The sequence below is a fragment of the Odocoileus virginianus genome, chromosome 29 (genome assembly GCF_023699985.2).
Source record: "Odocoileus virginianus isolate 20LAN1187 ecotype Illinois chromosome 29, Ovbor_1.2, whole genome shotgun sequence".
In the NCBI taxonomy this organism is placed as follows: Eukaryota; Metazoa; Chordata; class Mammalia; order Artiodactyla; family Cervidae; genus Odocoileus; species Odocoileus virginianus.
In genome coordinates, this window is record NC_069702.1 from 13,501,118 (window position 1) to 13,518,506 (window position 17,389).

General features: G+C 51.0%; 1 protein-coding gene across 11 annotated transcripts in view; it reads right to left on the reverse strand.

Moving 5' to 3' along the window:
• Positions 1 to 17,389, reverse strand: part of C29H4orf50 (chromosome 29 C4orf50 homolog) — a 293,220-nt gene that overhangs the window by 118,158 nt on the left and 157,673 nt on the right. For 5 of the 11 annotated variants that reach the window (XM_070458139.1, XM_070458143.1, XM_070458140.1 and 2 more), the window contains exon 23: positions 12,732 to 12,943. Coding sequence is in view for 6 of the 11 variants with exons in the window: in XM_070458137.1 (XP_070314238.1) it covers positions 1,087 to 1,671; positions 5,536 to 5,674; positions 12,545 to 12,840 (1,020 nt within the window). In the remaining 5 variants the exon portion in view is untranslated. Of the gene's footprint in view, positions 1 to 1,086; positions 1,672 to 5,535; positions 5,675 to 12,544; positions 12,944 to 17,389 lie in introns of those variants that run through there. The other 6 variants (XM_070458137.1, XM_070458134.1, XM_070458135.1 and 3 more) reach the window with 2 other exon arrangements.

The window sequence follows — 17,389 nt, forward strand, 5'->3', positions numbered from 1 at the left end:
GAGCACCCTGGACTCACGAGCCGTGTGGATCAAATCCCAGTTCTGCCTCTTCTGAGCTGTGTGGCAACAGGCCAGTGCACTGCCTCTCTGAGCCTCAGCCTCCTCTGCGCAGTGTGGACAGTGGTAGTACCCGCTTCACAGATTTATGAACATTAAACACTGCCTTTGAAAACACCACAAGGTGCCAAGCACGTGGCAGGAGTGTTATTAAACACACATTTTTGCTCTTCTAATCAGTTAGATGATAACATAAGTGTCCAGCCTGCCCTTGGCTCCAGAGCTTTAGAAACTTGATCAGGGTCACACAGCTAGTAAGCAGGAGAACCAGAAAGGGGCCCAACCCTGCATATTCTCTACTGCACCAGCCTTGGGGGGTCTCCTGTGTGCTGCTGCTGGGGCGGCAGCTACGGAACCCATCTGACCTGGACCTGCCCTCGAGGGGCTCACAGTCTAAGGAAGCAGAGATGAAGACGCGCATACAGGACCACCAGGCTGGGAACGGTGGTCACCTTTGGAGCTGTGAGGGAGGTGGGAAAGGTTGACTGCTTTCCCAGGGAGAGGGTGGATTGGGGAGACAGGAGCATAGGACATGTGGAAGAGAACACCTGGGGCCTGGCACAGGCAGGGACCCATGAACTGTCGGATGGATGGACGCACAGGAGGTACAGATGATGAAGGATGAAAGGTAGCTGGTTGGCTCCCTGGAGAGTGCTGGATGCAGAGATGGAACCGTGAATGAGATGATGGAGGGTGGGTAGAAGAGAGCATGGATGGGTGAACAAGAGATTGGCTGAATGCGTGGAAAGGTGGATGGGTGGTTGAGCAGGTGGACAGATAATGGGGAGGTGGCTGGATTGGTGAATGGGTGAGTGAAGCTGTATGGGTGGACAGGTGACACCAGGTGGGTAGATGGGTGGATGGGTGAGTGGACGGAATGAGGGAGGGGTGGGTGGGAATGGTGGTTTGGAGGGCTGGCTGAAGAGGAAGACTGGGGAATGAAGGAGTCCATGACTTGACTAAGTGGCTGGGCAAGAAAGTTAAGAGGAAAGCAGAAAATCACTCGCGCCCTGGGTTATGGTCACTTACCAGACTACGGGGACCAGCGGGGGTCTTGCTGAGCGCTCTCTCCCCGGAGGCCTGGACTCCCAGTTCCCCCCGCAGGCTCTGGTTGTGCTGTGTGAGCTCCTCCACCTGGGCCTGCAGGCCGATCTCCGACAGCTTCAGCCCGTAGATGCAGCAGCGCAGCTCTTCCAGCTGCCCGCGGAGCCGCCGCTCGGTGGCGCGCTGCTTCCGCAGCCGGCGCGCCGCCTCATCCCGCTCGCGCTCAGCCCTGGCCCGCAGCGCGCGCAGCTCTGCAGCCCCTTCGGGGGCGCCTCGGAGGTCGACCGGACCTGGGGATCGGGGGGCGCCGGGATTCGGGGCGTCCAGCTCGGCCAGCAGGAGGCCGGCGGCGCGGCAGAGGCGCCGCACGTCCAGCTCCAGCCGCTGCACCTGCGCCCGCAAGACGTGCTCCTGCTCGCGCACCAGGCGCAGCTGGCGCCGCTGGATCCGCCGGCCGCGCTCCAGGGCCGCCGCCTGCCGCCCCAGCGCCGCGTCCTTGCACCGCAGTCGCTTCCGCAGCCGCCGCAGCCGCCACCTTTGCCACCGGGCCGCGCGCTCCTTCTCCCGAACCTACGGGTTGGCGGTGGACGAGGGCGTCAAGGAGGAGGCCCGGGGTCTCACCGAGACTGTCTGTATTTGAAACTTCGATATTTTGTTGTTCAGCGTGCCTTTTCTTTTCGCATTATTTTTTTGCATTAAAATATTGCTTCGAATATTATTTATCTCAGTGACTGTTACTGGCGCCCTCTTAAATGTTGCCCAGGACGCAAGTGCCTTCCTTCACCTCCTCTTGAGCTCCAAGGACTCAGGGAAACTTGGTCAGGATGGGGATGGGCTGATGCACGCTGGGAGGGCCAGTGGTTCCAACACAGAATACCCCCACACTAGTTTGAAAAGAGCTGCCACCTGGAGCCCTCGCAGTGTCGCTTCTTCCACGCCAGAACCTCCCAGACCCCTCCACTGCCCGGTGCCTGAAAGGTCCATGCCTGGTCCAGTAAGGGTCAGCTGACCGTGACTTCTGGCCGAGACAAGATCAACAGTGTCACAGCAGCCATTCCTTACTGTGAATACGACCCTGGGAGCTACCGAGAAGTGACCTGCAGAATGTCAACCGGCTAAAAGTCACTGATCTACCATGTGTCTGTCTCAAGCATTTTCGTTTCTGCATGGCTCCCTGCCTGTCCGGGAACACACCTCCCTGATCTTAAACCTTGACCTCGCAGACCCATGGGCTGTACACTGGACAAGGGTGACCCACTCCCTGCAAAAAAACAGGGTCCTGGCCTAATACTCAGAATTAATTTATGCACCTGGGTAGATCTGCCTTACTGTTAAGATTTCTTTCAACCGTTAGTACCTGTGCATATATTCCTTAAGAGCTTGCAGAAGACAAAACAAAGAAGAGCAAATGAGAAAGAGGAAACCTGAGAACAGCTTGGCAGACTTTGCTTTTAGGGGGAATTGGGGCAGATGAAACTGAAGTCAGATTCCCTGCAAGTGCTGCTTGACAGTGCGAATCCTGCAGTCGGTGATGCTTGGAGCCCAGAGCTCCACTACCTAGACGGGTCTACCTCGATCACCTTTGGGAGTGACTACAGGTCGCCACAGAAAAGAGGCGTCTTTGTATGCAAGTGATTACGGTGAATATAGACAACAGTAGGGCAAACTGTCATTTGGCAGATATCAGGTACAAAGGGCAGAATTCACGCACTCCTGCAAACTTGCTCTGAAATGCAGATAGTTCCAGGCAGAAGTGGAGGATTAGCATCTGGCCTGGGTTGAAGCTGAGCCAAGTGGTCTCCGAGGGGGTCCTGAGACAGCCCCCTCACCACTCTGAACGTCTGCCCTTCACCTGGAAACAGGGTTTTGTGACAGGACACTCCCAGGAGCATCCTGATGACAGGAGAACACAATGCAAGGAGTGTGGGCTACAGAACTGCAGGTCCTGCAGTGTCTGGAGCTCACTCTCAGCATTTCTCTGGCTTATCACCCTCACTTCTATCTCCCCATCAGAGTATGAACCTCTGGTGACTGCAGAACTTTGCATATATTTTTCAAATTTATTTTATTTTTTTGGCCACGCCATGAGGCATGAAGGAATCTTATTTCCCTGCTAGGGATCGAACTCATGCCCCCTACAATGGAAGCACAGATTCTTAACCATTGGACTGCCACGGAAGTCCCAGGACTGTGTATGCTTACCTGGGAAACCCTACATGTATATAAGGCTTTATTACAGGCTTTATTACAGGATTTTCTACAAAGAGATTACAATGTTGATGGCAGGAACCCACACAACACCACTGTATCTTGGGTTAAAAAGTCCTGGATCTTGATGATGATGGCCTGTGAACCCAGGAGGAAAGACTCACCTTTCTGCACCTAAAGTTCAATGTAAAGGGAGACAGCAGCCCTTGCGTGTCTCCCTGGTATCTCAAAGCTAACTTCAATTTAATTGAACTTCTTATCTTCCCTGCTTCACCCCTATTTCCTTTAAAAGCTAATTGATCTGGTGTTTTCCAAAGTTTTTGGACTGCTTCCCACGGTAAGAAACATCTTTTAAGAACATGGCCTGTTACACACGTGGCAGGCGTTGACAACTGAAACAAGCTTCACAAAACAGCACTCCCCTTCACACACGCGATGATGCCCTTTCATATTTCCTAGTCAATTCCATCTTTAAATGTGGGTTGCAAGTTACAGAATTGATTTCACAACCCACTGGCGGGAGTCAACCTGCAATTTGACAATTGCTGTGCTCGCCTGTGAGTAGCTATTTGCTAAAAGAGGATGCCTCTCAGGATCTTTGGGTCTCTGCCCACCAAGTCTCTGCTCTCCAGCCTTTGTCTTTTCTCCCCTGGAACATTTCAATAAAGACTAGTAATTACAAAAGCAACTAGTGCTATTTAAATGCCTACTGTTGTGAGTGTTTTACACATATTAACTGATGCTGAAGCTGAAGCTCCATTACTTTGGCCACCTGATGTGAAGAACTGACTCAATGGAAAAGACCCTGATGCTGGGAAAGATTGAAGGCAGGAGGAGAAGAGGGTGACAGAGGATGAGATGGTTGGATGGCATCACTGACTCAATGGACATGAGTTTGAGCAAGCTTCGGGAGCTGGTGATGGACAGGGAGGCCTGGCGTGCTGCAGTCCATGGGGTTGCAAAGTGTTGGACACAACTGAGTGGTTGAACTGAACTGAACTCTCTTAAGGTTGTGTATGTGCTTAGTTGCTTAGTTGTGAACGACTCTTTGTAACCCCAGGCTCCTTAACCATGGGATCCTCCAGGCAAGATTACTGGAGTGGGTTGCCATTTCCTACTCCAGGGGAATCTTCCCTACCCAGGGACTGAACCCCTGTCTCTTGCATCTCCTTCACTGGTAGGTGGACTCTTTACCACTGTGCCACCTGGAAAGCCTAACTCCCTTAAATCAGACAACAATTTAGGAAGGTTAGTACTATATCATTCCCATTTCACAGATGAGGAAACTGAGGCCCAGAGAGGTTAAGTCACCTGGCCTACATCACAGAGCTTGTGAGTGGTAGAACCAGGGTTTGGCTCCAGACACCTGCCTCCAGAGCCAAATCCCTTAACCACCACTTCCTCTCCAGTCATGTTCTAACTTGCCCCCTCCCTCCATCACCTCTCTCCCCCAGTCAATTAGAGTGATACCCCTGAAACCTTGACTTGAGCCTCTCCTGCTCAAAGTCCTGCTCCCCCTTGGCTTCCAGACTTCGGTTCATGCCATGGCCCTGACAATCTGTCCTCCCTGGGACCCTCCTGTCTCAACTCCTGGTCCTGCCATGCTCTTCCATACTTCCATGCCTTGCCCAAGCTCTTACCCACCCTTGCATGCTATTCCCGCAAGGCCCAGCTCACAGGGCCCAGATCACTGTAGCCTTCCCTGCTTCCGAAAGCACACTGTTGCCTGCACGTTTCCTCATGGCTCCATCACCCGGTTTTGGAGTTACTTGTGCCCCACCTATGTCTCTGCCCACAAGCCAGCTCCTGAGGGCAGAGACCCGGCATCAGTCCCTCTCCTTGTCCTTAGGCCAGAGCTGGCTCCCCTGATGTCAGGCACCAGACCCACAGAAATGAACCTCTGGCCAGAGCTCCTAGTGGGAGCACAGCCCCCACAGGCCACCCAGTGGACCCCAGCCAGAGCCCTGTGAGGGCGCAGGGCAGGACGCGAGCCCCATTTTACAGATGGGGCAGTTGAGGCCCAGGGAAGTCACATGACCTGGCCCAGGTCCAGTGGCCCCTGCCTGCACTGTTAGAATTGGGACCCCTCTCACCCCTCCTGTCTGGCTCTCCCAGCCTGCCCCATGGTCTATATTCAGGCGCAGCTGCTGCCACATCCAAACCCATAGGGTGACTCTGCTGGGACAAGAAAAAAAGTGCTGGAAAGGAGGAGAAGGGGCTATGTACCTGGGTGGCAAGCTCCCCCTGCAGTGCATCCAGCTGCTCCTGGGCCTGGAGAGAGGCGCTTCGCTCCTGGAACACGCGTGTGCTCAGCTGGTCCACCTTCTGGAGGAGGTGCCTCTCCGACAGCTCCAGCTCCTGAATCCTGCACATCGAAGCAGCAAGGAGCTTACTCAGTGTTGAGTCCTGCCCCGGCCACAGGTGCGAGGCCTTGCACCAATGCCACAGAAGCAGGGCCCAGAACCAAGGACACCTCTGAGGCTAATTGAGCCCCTTTGTAACTTGCCAAAAAGCCCCCTGATCATCACTAACAAGCTTCCTGACCCCAATTAGGCAAAAATGCCCACTCCAGTAAACACCCTATCGCACCCCAACCAGTCACCTAACACCAGCCATCCAGCAGGAATTGTCTTTGTCCTGAGGCTATAAACATTGGCTATTGACCCACAAAAACTGTCGACTCTCCCTGGCCCATCAGGAGTCGTAGGCCTGCTGCACTCGCAGTGCCCACTTTATACCTGCTCTTTGTTCCTAATAAACTCACTCTTTTCTGCAGTACTCTGTGTCTAAAAATTCTTTTCCAACTCGTGCTCAGACTGCCCAATGCTCAGGATGCAGTAAGTGTGGCCTAAGGCTTCCACAGACAGCAGGATCATCTTTTTTATTTTTTTCTTTCTTCTGTTTTTTGGTCAATTTGATACTCAGACAAAAAAATTACATTTTATAAAACATTCATACATATCTTTTTCAAGATAATCTAAAATACTTCAGGGGCCTCTCTTGAAAAACAAGGCACCAGGAATCTTAACAGTGTTCTCAACCCTTCAACCCTAAACCAGTAATTCCCAGTACAGGTCATACCAATGAAGAAGGACTGACCCCAAACCAAACATCTGCATTGTCTCGATTAATCCTCATGTGATCAGCCTGAAAGTGGGCTCCTTTTCTCCTATTTCACACACAAGGAAACAGGATCAGAGAGGCTGGGCAAGTTGCCCAAGGTCACACAGCATTATAGAGCCCAAGCTGCATTACACCCAAAGTTAAAGTGTTAGTTGCTCAGTCATGTCCGACTCTTTGCGACCCCATGGACTGTAGCCCACCAGGCTCCTCTGTCAGAATTCTCCAGGCAAGAAAACTGGAGTGGGTTGCCATTCCCTTCTCCAGGGGATCTTCCTGACCCAGGGATCGAACTTCAGTCTCCTGCATTATACAGGCAGATTCCTTACCATCTGAACCATCAGGGAAGCCGGTGACTCCCAAACTCAGGCTCTAATCCTGTGCTCTGATGCTTTCCACTTGAGCTACAGTCTTGGAAATCTCTTCTAAGGACATGATTAAAATGCAGAAAAAGCTTTTTGTGATTACAAAAACTCTGAATTACTTACAGAAGGGAGAGGTTGGAAATGACCTGTGTAATAGTTAGGGATGGCTAAGCCTCTGGAAGTCTTTTTAATTATCCTGAGGAAGTGCTGAAGTTGTGTCGTATGCAAAGTAATATCCAGGCTGAGCCCTGGCCTCAGCTCCATAGACAGGAGAAGCATGTGTGAATGGAAGGAACTCAGAGGGAAGGTCTGCCTGCTGGCCCCATTGAGAAAGGAGGAGCTGCAATGACTCACTTGTCTGTCTCCTGCCTCGTATCCAAGTCCCCTTCATGTGCCAGTCTTATTTCTGTAATAGATCACCATGAAACATTCGCAGCCTATGTGGACAAGCTCTACCCATCCTCATCCTTCACGCAGCTCCACACCAGGTGACCTGCACCTCCAGGACAGACTTTGCTTCTCCGAGAGAGGACCCAGCTTTGTCTCCTGGCTCTGCCACTCACCAGTCATGAGGCCTTAATAGGGCTCATTCACTACTATGACCCCCAGGATCTTCATCTGTAAGAAGTAACTGCACCTTGCTCTGGAAGTTATTGCGATGATTAAACAAAATGATGCACTGTTATTAATGATCAGGCCAAGAGCCCCCTTTCCTACTCCAGTTTTGAGGCCCTTGGGGAAGGTCTCTAAAGTGACAGAAAGGAGAGTGCCGTCTTGTGTAGATTAAAACCATGTTCCTTCTAAAACGAACCAGAGGAATCGTGTTCACACTTACTCGCTCGGTCCTGTCTGACTCTTTGTGACCCCATGGACTGTAGCCCACCAGGCTCCTCTGCCCATGGGATTCTCCACACAAGAATACTGGAGTGGGTTGTCATTCTCTTTTCCAGGGAATCTTCCCAACCCAGGGATGGAACTAGCATCTCCTGCATTGGCAGGCGATTCTTTACCACTGAAGCACCAGGAGACATTAATCGGTCAGAAAGTTGGGAGGAGTACCTTCTGACTGATTATAAAATGTGGTGATACCTGAATGAGAAAAGAGAAGCCTAACATTTTTAGTTTTTGAGATCAACCTGAAATATTAAATCTGGGACAATATTTAATTCTGTTATTATCCCATTACTTAAAATAAGCAGAAAATGACTAATCTCATTGTGTCAGGCTGAAAAACGGCCTCCAAATATAACCAGACTCTGCTCCTTGAGACGTGGGAGCAGGTCTCAAGAGACTGTAGATGTGATTAAGTTAGGTATCTTAAGATGGAGAGATTATGCTGAATTATCTGGGTGGGACTAACTGCAATTATAACTGCCCTCATGAGAGAGTGGCAGAAGATGAGACCACGTGACCACTGAAGCAAGATTCTACACTGCTGGCTTGAAGATGGGGAGAGGCCGGAAGCCAAGGAATGCAGCTATAAATGTTGGAAAACGTGGGCACAGATTTCCCCCTACCCCGTGACTGTCGGCCAGTGAGGCTACTCTAGAACTTCTACCTCCAGAACTGAAAGACAATGAATATGTGTTGTTTGAAGGCAGCACATTTGTAGTAATTTGCTTTAGCAGCCACAGAAAACCTTTTTGTTGTTGTTTAGTCGCTCATTCATGTCCTACTCTTTGCAATCCCAAGGACTGTATATAACCCAACAGGCTCCTCTGTCTATGGGAATCTCCAGGCAAGAATACTGGAGTGGGTAGACATTTCCTTCTCCAGGGGATCTTCCCAACCCAGGGACTGAACCTGCATCTCCTGCAATGACAGGCAGATTCTTTACCACTGCACCACCAGGGAAGCCCCTAGGACATGTAGACACTCAACAGGTAAGAACTAGACAATGAAAATACCTTTGTCACTGATTAGTGACAAGTTGGAAATATATTTACTCTGTAGAGCTGCAAAGAGTGCTATGAAACCGGGAGACTCTCTCAGGGAACTTCCACCAGGAAAAACTGGTGCCTCGTAGCTGCAGTACCACTGGGCAGGCGGCTTGGGTCCAAGTCCCAGCACCCTCATGTGGCTGCGTCTGTGAGTGGGGAGAAGTTATTAAATACTTAAGCCAGCACCTTGATTTCCCTACCTAGAAATTGAGGATACTGACATTACTTCATTTAAAATATTTTTTAAGGATTAACTCACCCTGTTTACTTAACTTATATGCAGAGTACATCATGCGAAATGCCGGGCTAGATGAAGCACAAGCTGGAATCAAGATTGCCGGGAGAAATATCAAAAACCTCAAAAATGTAGATGACACCACCCTTATGGCAGAAATCGAAGAACTAAAGAGCCTCTTGATGAAAGTGAAACAGGAGAGTGAAAAAGTTGGCTTAAAACTCAACATTCAAAAAGCTAAGATCATGGCATCCAGTCCCATCACTTTATGGCAAATAGATGGGGAAATAATGAAAACAGTGAGACATTTTACTTTGGGGGGAGCTCCAAAATCACTGCACATGGTGACTGCAGTCAGGAAATTAAAAGACGCTTACTCCTTGGAAGAAAAGCTATGACCAACCTAGACAGCACATTAAAAAGCAGAGACATAACTTTGCCAACGAAGATCCATCTAGTCAAAGCTATGGTTTTTCCAGTAGTCATGTATGGATGTGAGAGTTGGACTATAAAGAAAGTTGAGCGCCAAAGAATTGAAGCTTTTGAACTGTGGTGTTGGAGAAGACTCTTGAGAGTCCCTTAGACTGCAAGGAGATCCAACCAGTCCATCCTAAAGGAAATCAGTCCTGAACATTCATCAGAAGAACTGATGCTGAAGCTGAAACTCCAATATTTGGCCACCTGATTCGAAGAACTGACTCACTGGGAAAGACCCTGATGCTGAGAAAGATTGAAGGCAGGAGGAGAAGGGGACAACAGAGGATGAGATGGTTGGATGGCATCACCGACTTGATGGACATGAGTTTGAGTAAGCTCCAGGAGTTGGGTGATGGACAGGGAAGGCTGGTGTGCTGCAGTCCATGGGGTTGCAAAGAGTCGGACATGACTGAATGACTGAACTGAACTGAAGGATTAAGCCTGTTGAGCATGTAAACAGTGCCTTGCCCAGAGCTGCTGCTGCTGCTAAGTTGCTTCAGTTGTGTCCGACTCTGTGCGACTCCATAGACGGCAGCCCACCAGGCTCCCTGGTCCCTGGGATTCTCCAGGCAAGAAGACTGGAGTGGGTTGCCATTTCCTTCTCCAATGCATGAAGCTAGCACTCAACAAATATTCAGTTATTATTAATTTTGTTGTATGTGGGTTGGATGTGAATTTCTAACAATGATGGTGTTATGGGGTGGGAGTGGGGTTCTCTTTCTCAAATTTCTAACACTGTGGTTGCATTAGTTTTACCATAAATACTTTTAAATTTTAACACTTTAATGGAAGTGAAATCCAATGTACACTATCAATCTTTTACTGTACCTTACCTAGAGGAAATCTATGGAGACATTAGCCTGAAGTCTATATTCACAATTGTGCATTCAGACCCTAGCTTCAGCTCTTAGTGACCCTGGATAATGTAATTCATCTTCTGAGCCTCAGTTTCCCCATCTGGAAAAGGGGCTCATATCACTTTGTGAGTCACAGGGTTCAAGTAACAGCTATCTTCACCCGTGTGTGGGAGGGCCTGCACTGTGGCCCACGCCACAGGCTCTTGGTAAGCCTTAACTCTTTTTTTCTCAACCCCTGCCATGAATCTCGCTTTCCCTCCCACCCTGCTTCTGTGGGACACAGCCCACATTTGGGGAGAGAATGGCTACAGAGCACATGAGAACTGAGGAACCAGCCCACATTTCCCCACAGGGAGCACAGGACACCCCCCTCCCCAGGACGGCCTCACCCCAGCCCCAGCCCAGAGGCCCTTCCCCTCCATCACTCATGGTGCCTCCAGGCTAGTCTGTCTCTTCCTCACATGGAAGGGTCTCCTCTGGCAGGGGTTTCCCACCCATCTCTTCCAGGCCTGGTGACCTCATTTTCACTGCCAGGTATAACCAGCTGTGGATTATACTTTCATCTCTCCAGAGCTGGGGCCCTGCCTTTTCCAGCTGTCAATCCCTAGAACCTGTGTTTTGGACTGAATGTGTGTATGTGTGTGTTCACCGCTCAGTCATGTCCGATTCTTTATGACCCCATGGACTGTCGCCTGCCAGGCTCCTCTGTCCATGGAATTCTCCAGACAAAAATACTGGAGTGGGTAGCCCTTCCCTCCTCCAGGGGATCTTCCCGACAACCCAGGGATCAAACTCAGGTCTCCTGCATTGCAGGCAGATTCTTGACCGTCTGAGCCACCAAAGGAAGCCTCTTTGAACCAAATATGTCCCCTAAAATTCATATGTTGGAATTAGCTAACCCCAATACCTTAGAATGTGACTGTATTTGGAGATAAGAGTTTTTTTAAGAGTTGATTTAGTTAAAATGAGGTCATGAGGATGGGCTTTGATCCCATCTGACTGGTATCCTTAAAAGAAGAGGAGACAAACGTGCACAGAAGACAGAGAAGGCAGACAACATCAAGCCATGGGGAGCAGTCTCAGAGAAACCAGCCCTGTCCACACCTTAATCTTTGACCTCCAACCTCCAAGACTAGGTATCAAACAAGAACATAGGCTTTGGATAAAGACCTGGATTCAAATGCCCCACCTCTGGACCATGCTGCTCCCATGAGGAGAGCAGAGCCTGTGCCAGGAGGTTCCGCTATCTTCATGCTGTGCTGTGCTCAGTCGTGTCCGGCTCTTTGCAGCCCCAAGGACTGTAGCCCACCAGGTTCCTCTGGCCATGGGATTTCAGCAGGCAAGGATACTGGAGTGGGTTGCCATTTCCTCCTCCAGGAGACCTTCCTGATCCAGAGATCGAACACACATCTCTTGCATCTCCTGCCCTGGCAGGCAGATTCTTTACCACTGAACCACCTGGGAAGCCAGGAGGCCCAGCAGTGAGAATCAAACAAACACAGGGAATCTGCTACAAAGATGATGGAATGGATGAAAGACCAGACAGAGCGGACAGGCAACCCAGAGGTTAGCCACCACTGGGGCCACTTCTGACCCTGGGGCTGGAAGGACAGACAGACAGAAGGTGGAGATACCAGGGCCCGGGAGCAGGACCACAGAGGACGCCAAAGGCATGACTGAATGGCAGCCACTGTGGGAAGCGTCACCCAGCGCAGAAGAGTGCGGGGAGAACCCTGACTTCTCCTTCCTACTCCCTTCAGGGCCTCCCACTGGCTGGATCCACATGAGAGCAGTGAGCAAGGGAGCCTGGGGACGGGCTCAGTGCCCGTGGTACAGAGCAGAGGATGGGGAAGACAGGAGCCAGAGGCTGCTGTGGGCAGGTTATGGAACATTGGCTGTTTCACCTGCATCCTCAGCCACAGAATGGCTTCCCTGGTGGCTCAGATGGAAAAGAATCTGCCTGCCAATGCAGGAGACCCAGGAACGATCCATCGGTTGGGAAGATCCCCTGGAGAAGAGCTTGGCAATCCACTCCAGTATTCTATCCTGCCTGGAGAATTCCGTGGGCAGAGGAGCCTGGCGGGCTACAGCCCATGGAATCACAAAGAGTCGGACTCAACTGAGCGCCTAACATTTCCCTTTCCTTCAGCCATAGAAACGATTTAATACACCCTTCTACCATGATGAGGCCGCCCCAGGATTCGTAACGTACCCAGAGAAGGGTCCAAAGGGTACATTTACCTGCTCCTCAGCCCAGACTCCGACATCACGTACTTGTCCACAGCTGCCAACAGCTTCTGCTCCGAGGATTCCAGCTGCTTGCAGAGTGTTCCCGTGTCCACGTCTGGGCTTCCAGCTGCTCCTTCTGGAAAACATCCCTGCTCCTCACCACTCTCCTCTACATCCTGGAAGATCCAGGACGTGTCGATCTTCACATCAACATTCATTATATCAAACCCATCACTGCTGGGGGCTCTGACAATGTAACTGAAACTTTTTTCAGTCCGTTCTTTAGCGGTCGGCTCCATCCCGTACATAGTTCATGGGCCAAGACTGAATAAAACTAAGCGAATCTGCAACAATGACTTTCTGGAGATTTCCAGGTGGCTGCGGTGGCTTCAGATTGTGCAGGAAAATATCCTTTGAGGAGGGCAAGAACAGGTGAATTATTTATGAGTGGCAGACTTGGGTTTCACCTGCAAAAACGTCATACAATATGAATGAAAGCCTCTCATTTTACAAGCCAGCATGCCCACACTCACCTAAAGCAGAAAAGCCACTTGGAGTTACAAACTGAATAATGTGTGCAAAGAGGTAAAATAAAATTTCCAGGCAAGACCATGAGAGTGTTATAGATTCTCAAGGGTGAGGCTCAAGTTTTCACCCAGCAATAAATGATGTTCTAAACTTCCTGAGTCCAGCAAACATTTATCACGGGCTTGGAGTTGACTAGGTGGAGGGGGCGGGAAGCTCACACTGCACTGGGCCATCCTGCCTTACTTAGTCCAGTTCTCCTGACAACCCTGTGAGACGGGCATTTTCAGAACCATTTTAGAGATGATGTGATGAAACAGAGGCTCTGAAAGGCAGAGGCGCTTGCTCAGGCCCCAGAGATGGGCAGTCGCAGAGTCAGGACTCAAATCCAAGCCTGGCTCCAAAGCTCGAGGGACTGGGCTTCCCTGGTGGCTCAGTGGTAAAGAATCCAGCTTCCAATGCAGGAGACATGGGTTTGATCCTTGATCTGGGAGGATCCCACATGCCGCAGAGCAACTCAGCCCACGTGTCACAACGACTGAACCTGTGTGCTAGAGCCCAGGAGCCGCAGCTACTGACACCACTTGCCCTAGAGCCTGTGCTTGGCAACAGGAGAACCCACTGCAATGAGACGCCCATGCACCACTAACTAGAGAGTAGCCCCTGCTCCCCACAACTAGAGAAAAGCCCATGCAGCAATAAAGACCCAGAACAGCCAAATAGATAAATATTAAAAAAAAAAAAAAAAAGCTGAAGGGGTGAGGGATGAACCAAGACCCTGAACAGGAGGAAACACATCATGTCGAGTGTGGGGAAGCCTGAAGCTGGAGAGGTGGCCAGGGAATGACCCATCGCAGCTGGCAGAGGTGGGCAGAAGGCTCCTCCAGGGGGAGGGAGCATCAGGACCAGAGCCCCAGGACAGAGTCAGGAAGGTGAAGGTGATGGGAGCAATTGGGTTTGGCTGGCCCAGTGGATACAATCAAGGGGGAAATGAGGACTCAAGCAGGACAGGTGACTTGGGGCCATATACCTGTGGGCCGCGGCGCCAGGGTGTGGACTGTGGCATCTCTGTGTGGGAAGTGGCGGTCGCTGGAGTGTTTAGAGGCAGGGGGCCTGGTCAGATCTTAGAGAACTGGAGTGCTGTGAGGGTGTAGGAGGCAAGAACAGAAGCAGCTGGCCATGGAAGAGGAGCCGGGGCCATAAATAGGCCCAGTGGTACAGGAGTAAACAGAAATTTAAACCAAGAGGCTTGATTCTCTTAAAATGATGGATGTCATTAAAGAGGTGTGTGTGCATACTAAGCTGCTTCAGTCGTGTCTGACTCTTTGCGACCCTGTGGACTGCAGCCCGCCAGGCTCCTCTGTCCAAGGGATTCTCCAGTCAAGAAGACTGGAGTGGGTTGCCATGCCCTCCTCCAGGGGATCTTCCCAACCCAGGGATCAAAGCCAAGTCTCTTATGTCTCCTGCACTGGCAGGCACGTTCTTTACCACTATTGCCACCTGCGAAGCCCCATTAAGGAGACAATGTGTGCTGAGTCCCTCAGTCGTGTCTGACTCTTTGTGATCCTTTAGATGACAGCCCGCAGGCTCCTCTGTTCACAGGATTCTCTAGGCAAGGATACTGGAGTCAGTTGCCACTTCCTCCTGCAGGGTAAAGAGATGGACGTCTCTAAAAATGATGGATGAGACTTCCCCTGCCCTCTTCTGAGAGGATCTACTTTAGAAAACTTATAGTTCTTCATCTCTTTGAAATACATGTAAATCCTTTTAAAAGCTAAATAAGCCTTTTGCCAGTTTTACGACCCAGGAACATCTTTCTCAAGATCCTGGGAGCCATCCCTTTGGCACACAAACATTCAAGAAAAATAGGACCTCATCTCCCAGTTCCCATGGGAGGGTCGGAGCCTACATTAGTGGTCACCTGGCTCCAAGTTGCACAACCACCTCATTCTAAACATATGAGAAACTCCATTTTCCTTTGTATAAAACAAATTATCACAGAAGGTCACCCCAACATCCAGATGGATTTAGGGTAACATACATGTAATAACGTTGCCAAGTTCTTTTATTTGAGAACAAATTATTGCTTATCCTAAAGATCTGTATGAATAGGCTGTATCTCCTTGGCTCATAATATGAATTCTTTTCTACCTTTGAAAATCTATTAACAGATGGTCTGTGACGCACATCACATTCTGGTTTGCTTCTCATCTGATAATGATTGTTTGCTTTCTTATCTACCTCAGCAGAGAGGTAGTCTGGGTTGAAAGAAGATTGTGTTTTAAAATATATTTCCCAAACATGACGGGAAAAACTTTAAAACTACTCCAACAAGGTCCTATCGTGCAGCACAGGGACATATTTTCAACACCCTACAATAAATCATAATAGAAAAGAAAAAATTTAAGATATTTCCCCCACCAGGCTCAGGGGCTTGCAATAGACACGGGGACTCAGAGGCAGGAGGGTGTGGCATCGGCCGCAAGGGGGCGCTGTGGGGCAACTTAGATTTCTGGTGTTTCTCTGACGGGACTTTGGACAAATCAGTTAACTTCTCATAAAAGGTAGGGGTGGGAGGTAAAAATAGCACCTACATCAAGAGCTGTTGATGCATAAATGGGTTGCTATAGGCAAAGCACCCTGTACAGAGCCCGGCACCCAGTGAACAAAGCGGGCGGACCGTCAGGTGGTGCACAGAGGCAACACCTTGCAGTCACTGACTGCCTCCCTGGGCTGTGTCCAACTCTGCCCCTCATGTGCCAAGTTCTTAGGCAATTAACTCTGCCTCTTGCAAAACGAGACAAACAGTAGTCTCCTCCCTGCTGCGTGAGTCACTTAGCTCTCCATGCCTGGTCCTTTGCCTGGCACAGCGAGCGCCCAGGGACCCTAGCTGCCAGGAGCCTCCTCAAGCAGGGGGATTGACTGACAGCTGACTGAAGCAGGGTGACCACCTAAAAAATAAAAACAATCGCAGTGCCAGGCTGGCAAGGAGGAGGAAGCAGGGAGCCCTTTCTCAGGGCAGCAGCTGAAGTAAAGATGCATCTTGTCTCCTCCCTCCAGGACAGGTAAAGGGCGTTTGAGCCCCAAACCTCTGCTTAAGAATGTGTCTTCAGACTCTCTGGATAAGAAACTGACTGTGGGGTCCATGTGGAATGAACCCTCTGTGTCTGAGGGAGAAGGGCAGGAAGGTGGATTACCACCTCTGTGGGCTTCTCAGAGCTGGAGCCCTGGGGGGAGGGGACTGCTGGCCACGGCACAGCTCTGAGGACAGGGTCCTGCCTCCTCAGCAGCTGGGTGAGGCTCCCCGCGGCTGAGGGTGGTCACGGGAAGGACACACAGCTTGGCCTAGCGCAGGGCACAGGGGCTCCCCTTCAGGCCAGACGGCAGCCCCAGAGAGGCTGGGCGGTGGGGGGAGGGCTGAGAAGAGGTGAGAGGAGGCTAGGGGTCTGGAAAGCCACAGCTCTGCCCCTGGAGTTGGAACTGGGGGCACAGTGTGGGGTCTGTAGGAGTCCCCAAGGGTTCTTAGACAGCTTCAGGGGAGAAGCACCCAAAACTGGCTGGCTGGGATGCCCAGTCTGGCAGGCATCTAGCAGGGTCTGGTTAAATGGAAAAAAAGAGAAACAAACATGCATTTTTGTACTGGAAACGTCAGGCGGGATTTCCACTCATCACACACTGAACCTGGAAGGCGAGGGGAGAGCAGATCTCCCAGATCCTGAGGTTCAACTGTGTACCTCAAGGATCAAGAAAGAGGGAGGCGGCTGATAGGAGGAGAGAGAACGCAATCGCCAGGAAGGCACCGAGTGAACGCTAAATTACGGAGTCCAGCTCCCGGGGTGACTATGGCCCCGCGGCAGGGCCCGCGCATGCACAGAGCGCCTCCAGTGCTAGCCACCTGCAGCGGCACCTCCCCCAGCCTACCTCCCAGCCCGCAGGGCCGTGGGCACCGAGTCAGTGCATCTGGGATAGAGGACTCAGTCAGTGCAACTCAGAACATGCAGTAGAGGGAGAACAGCCCAGTGTGCCCAGGACTTTGCTATTTTAGAACTGCAAGTCCTGACCTGGGTACCCCCAACGGCTGGTCAACCGCAGGGCTGGTCCCTGGGCCCACATGGCAGCCAGAAGGTGGTGGCAGGGCACATTCTGCCATCTAAACTTCTCTGCTCTGCCCCTCACAGGCTTCCACCGCCGAGAACGGAGGGGAGAGGAGGGGCAGGAGGAAAAGGAGAGGGGGAAGAGGAGGAGTGAAGTGTGAGTTGTGAGGCGAGGGGTGAGGTGTAAGGGTGTAAGAGGAGGGGTGAGGCGTGAGGGTGTATGAGTAGGAGTCAGGTG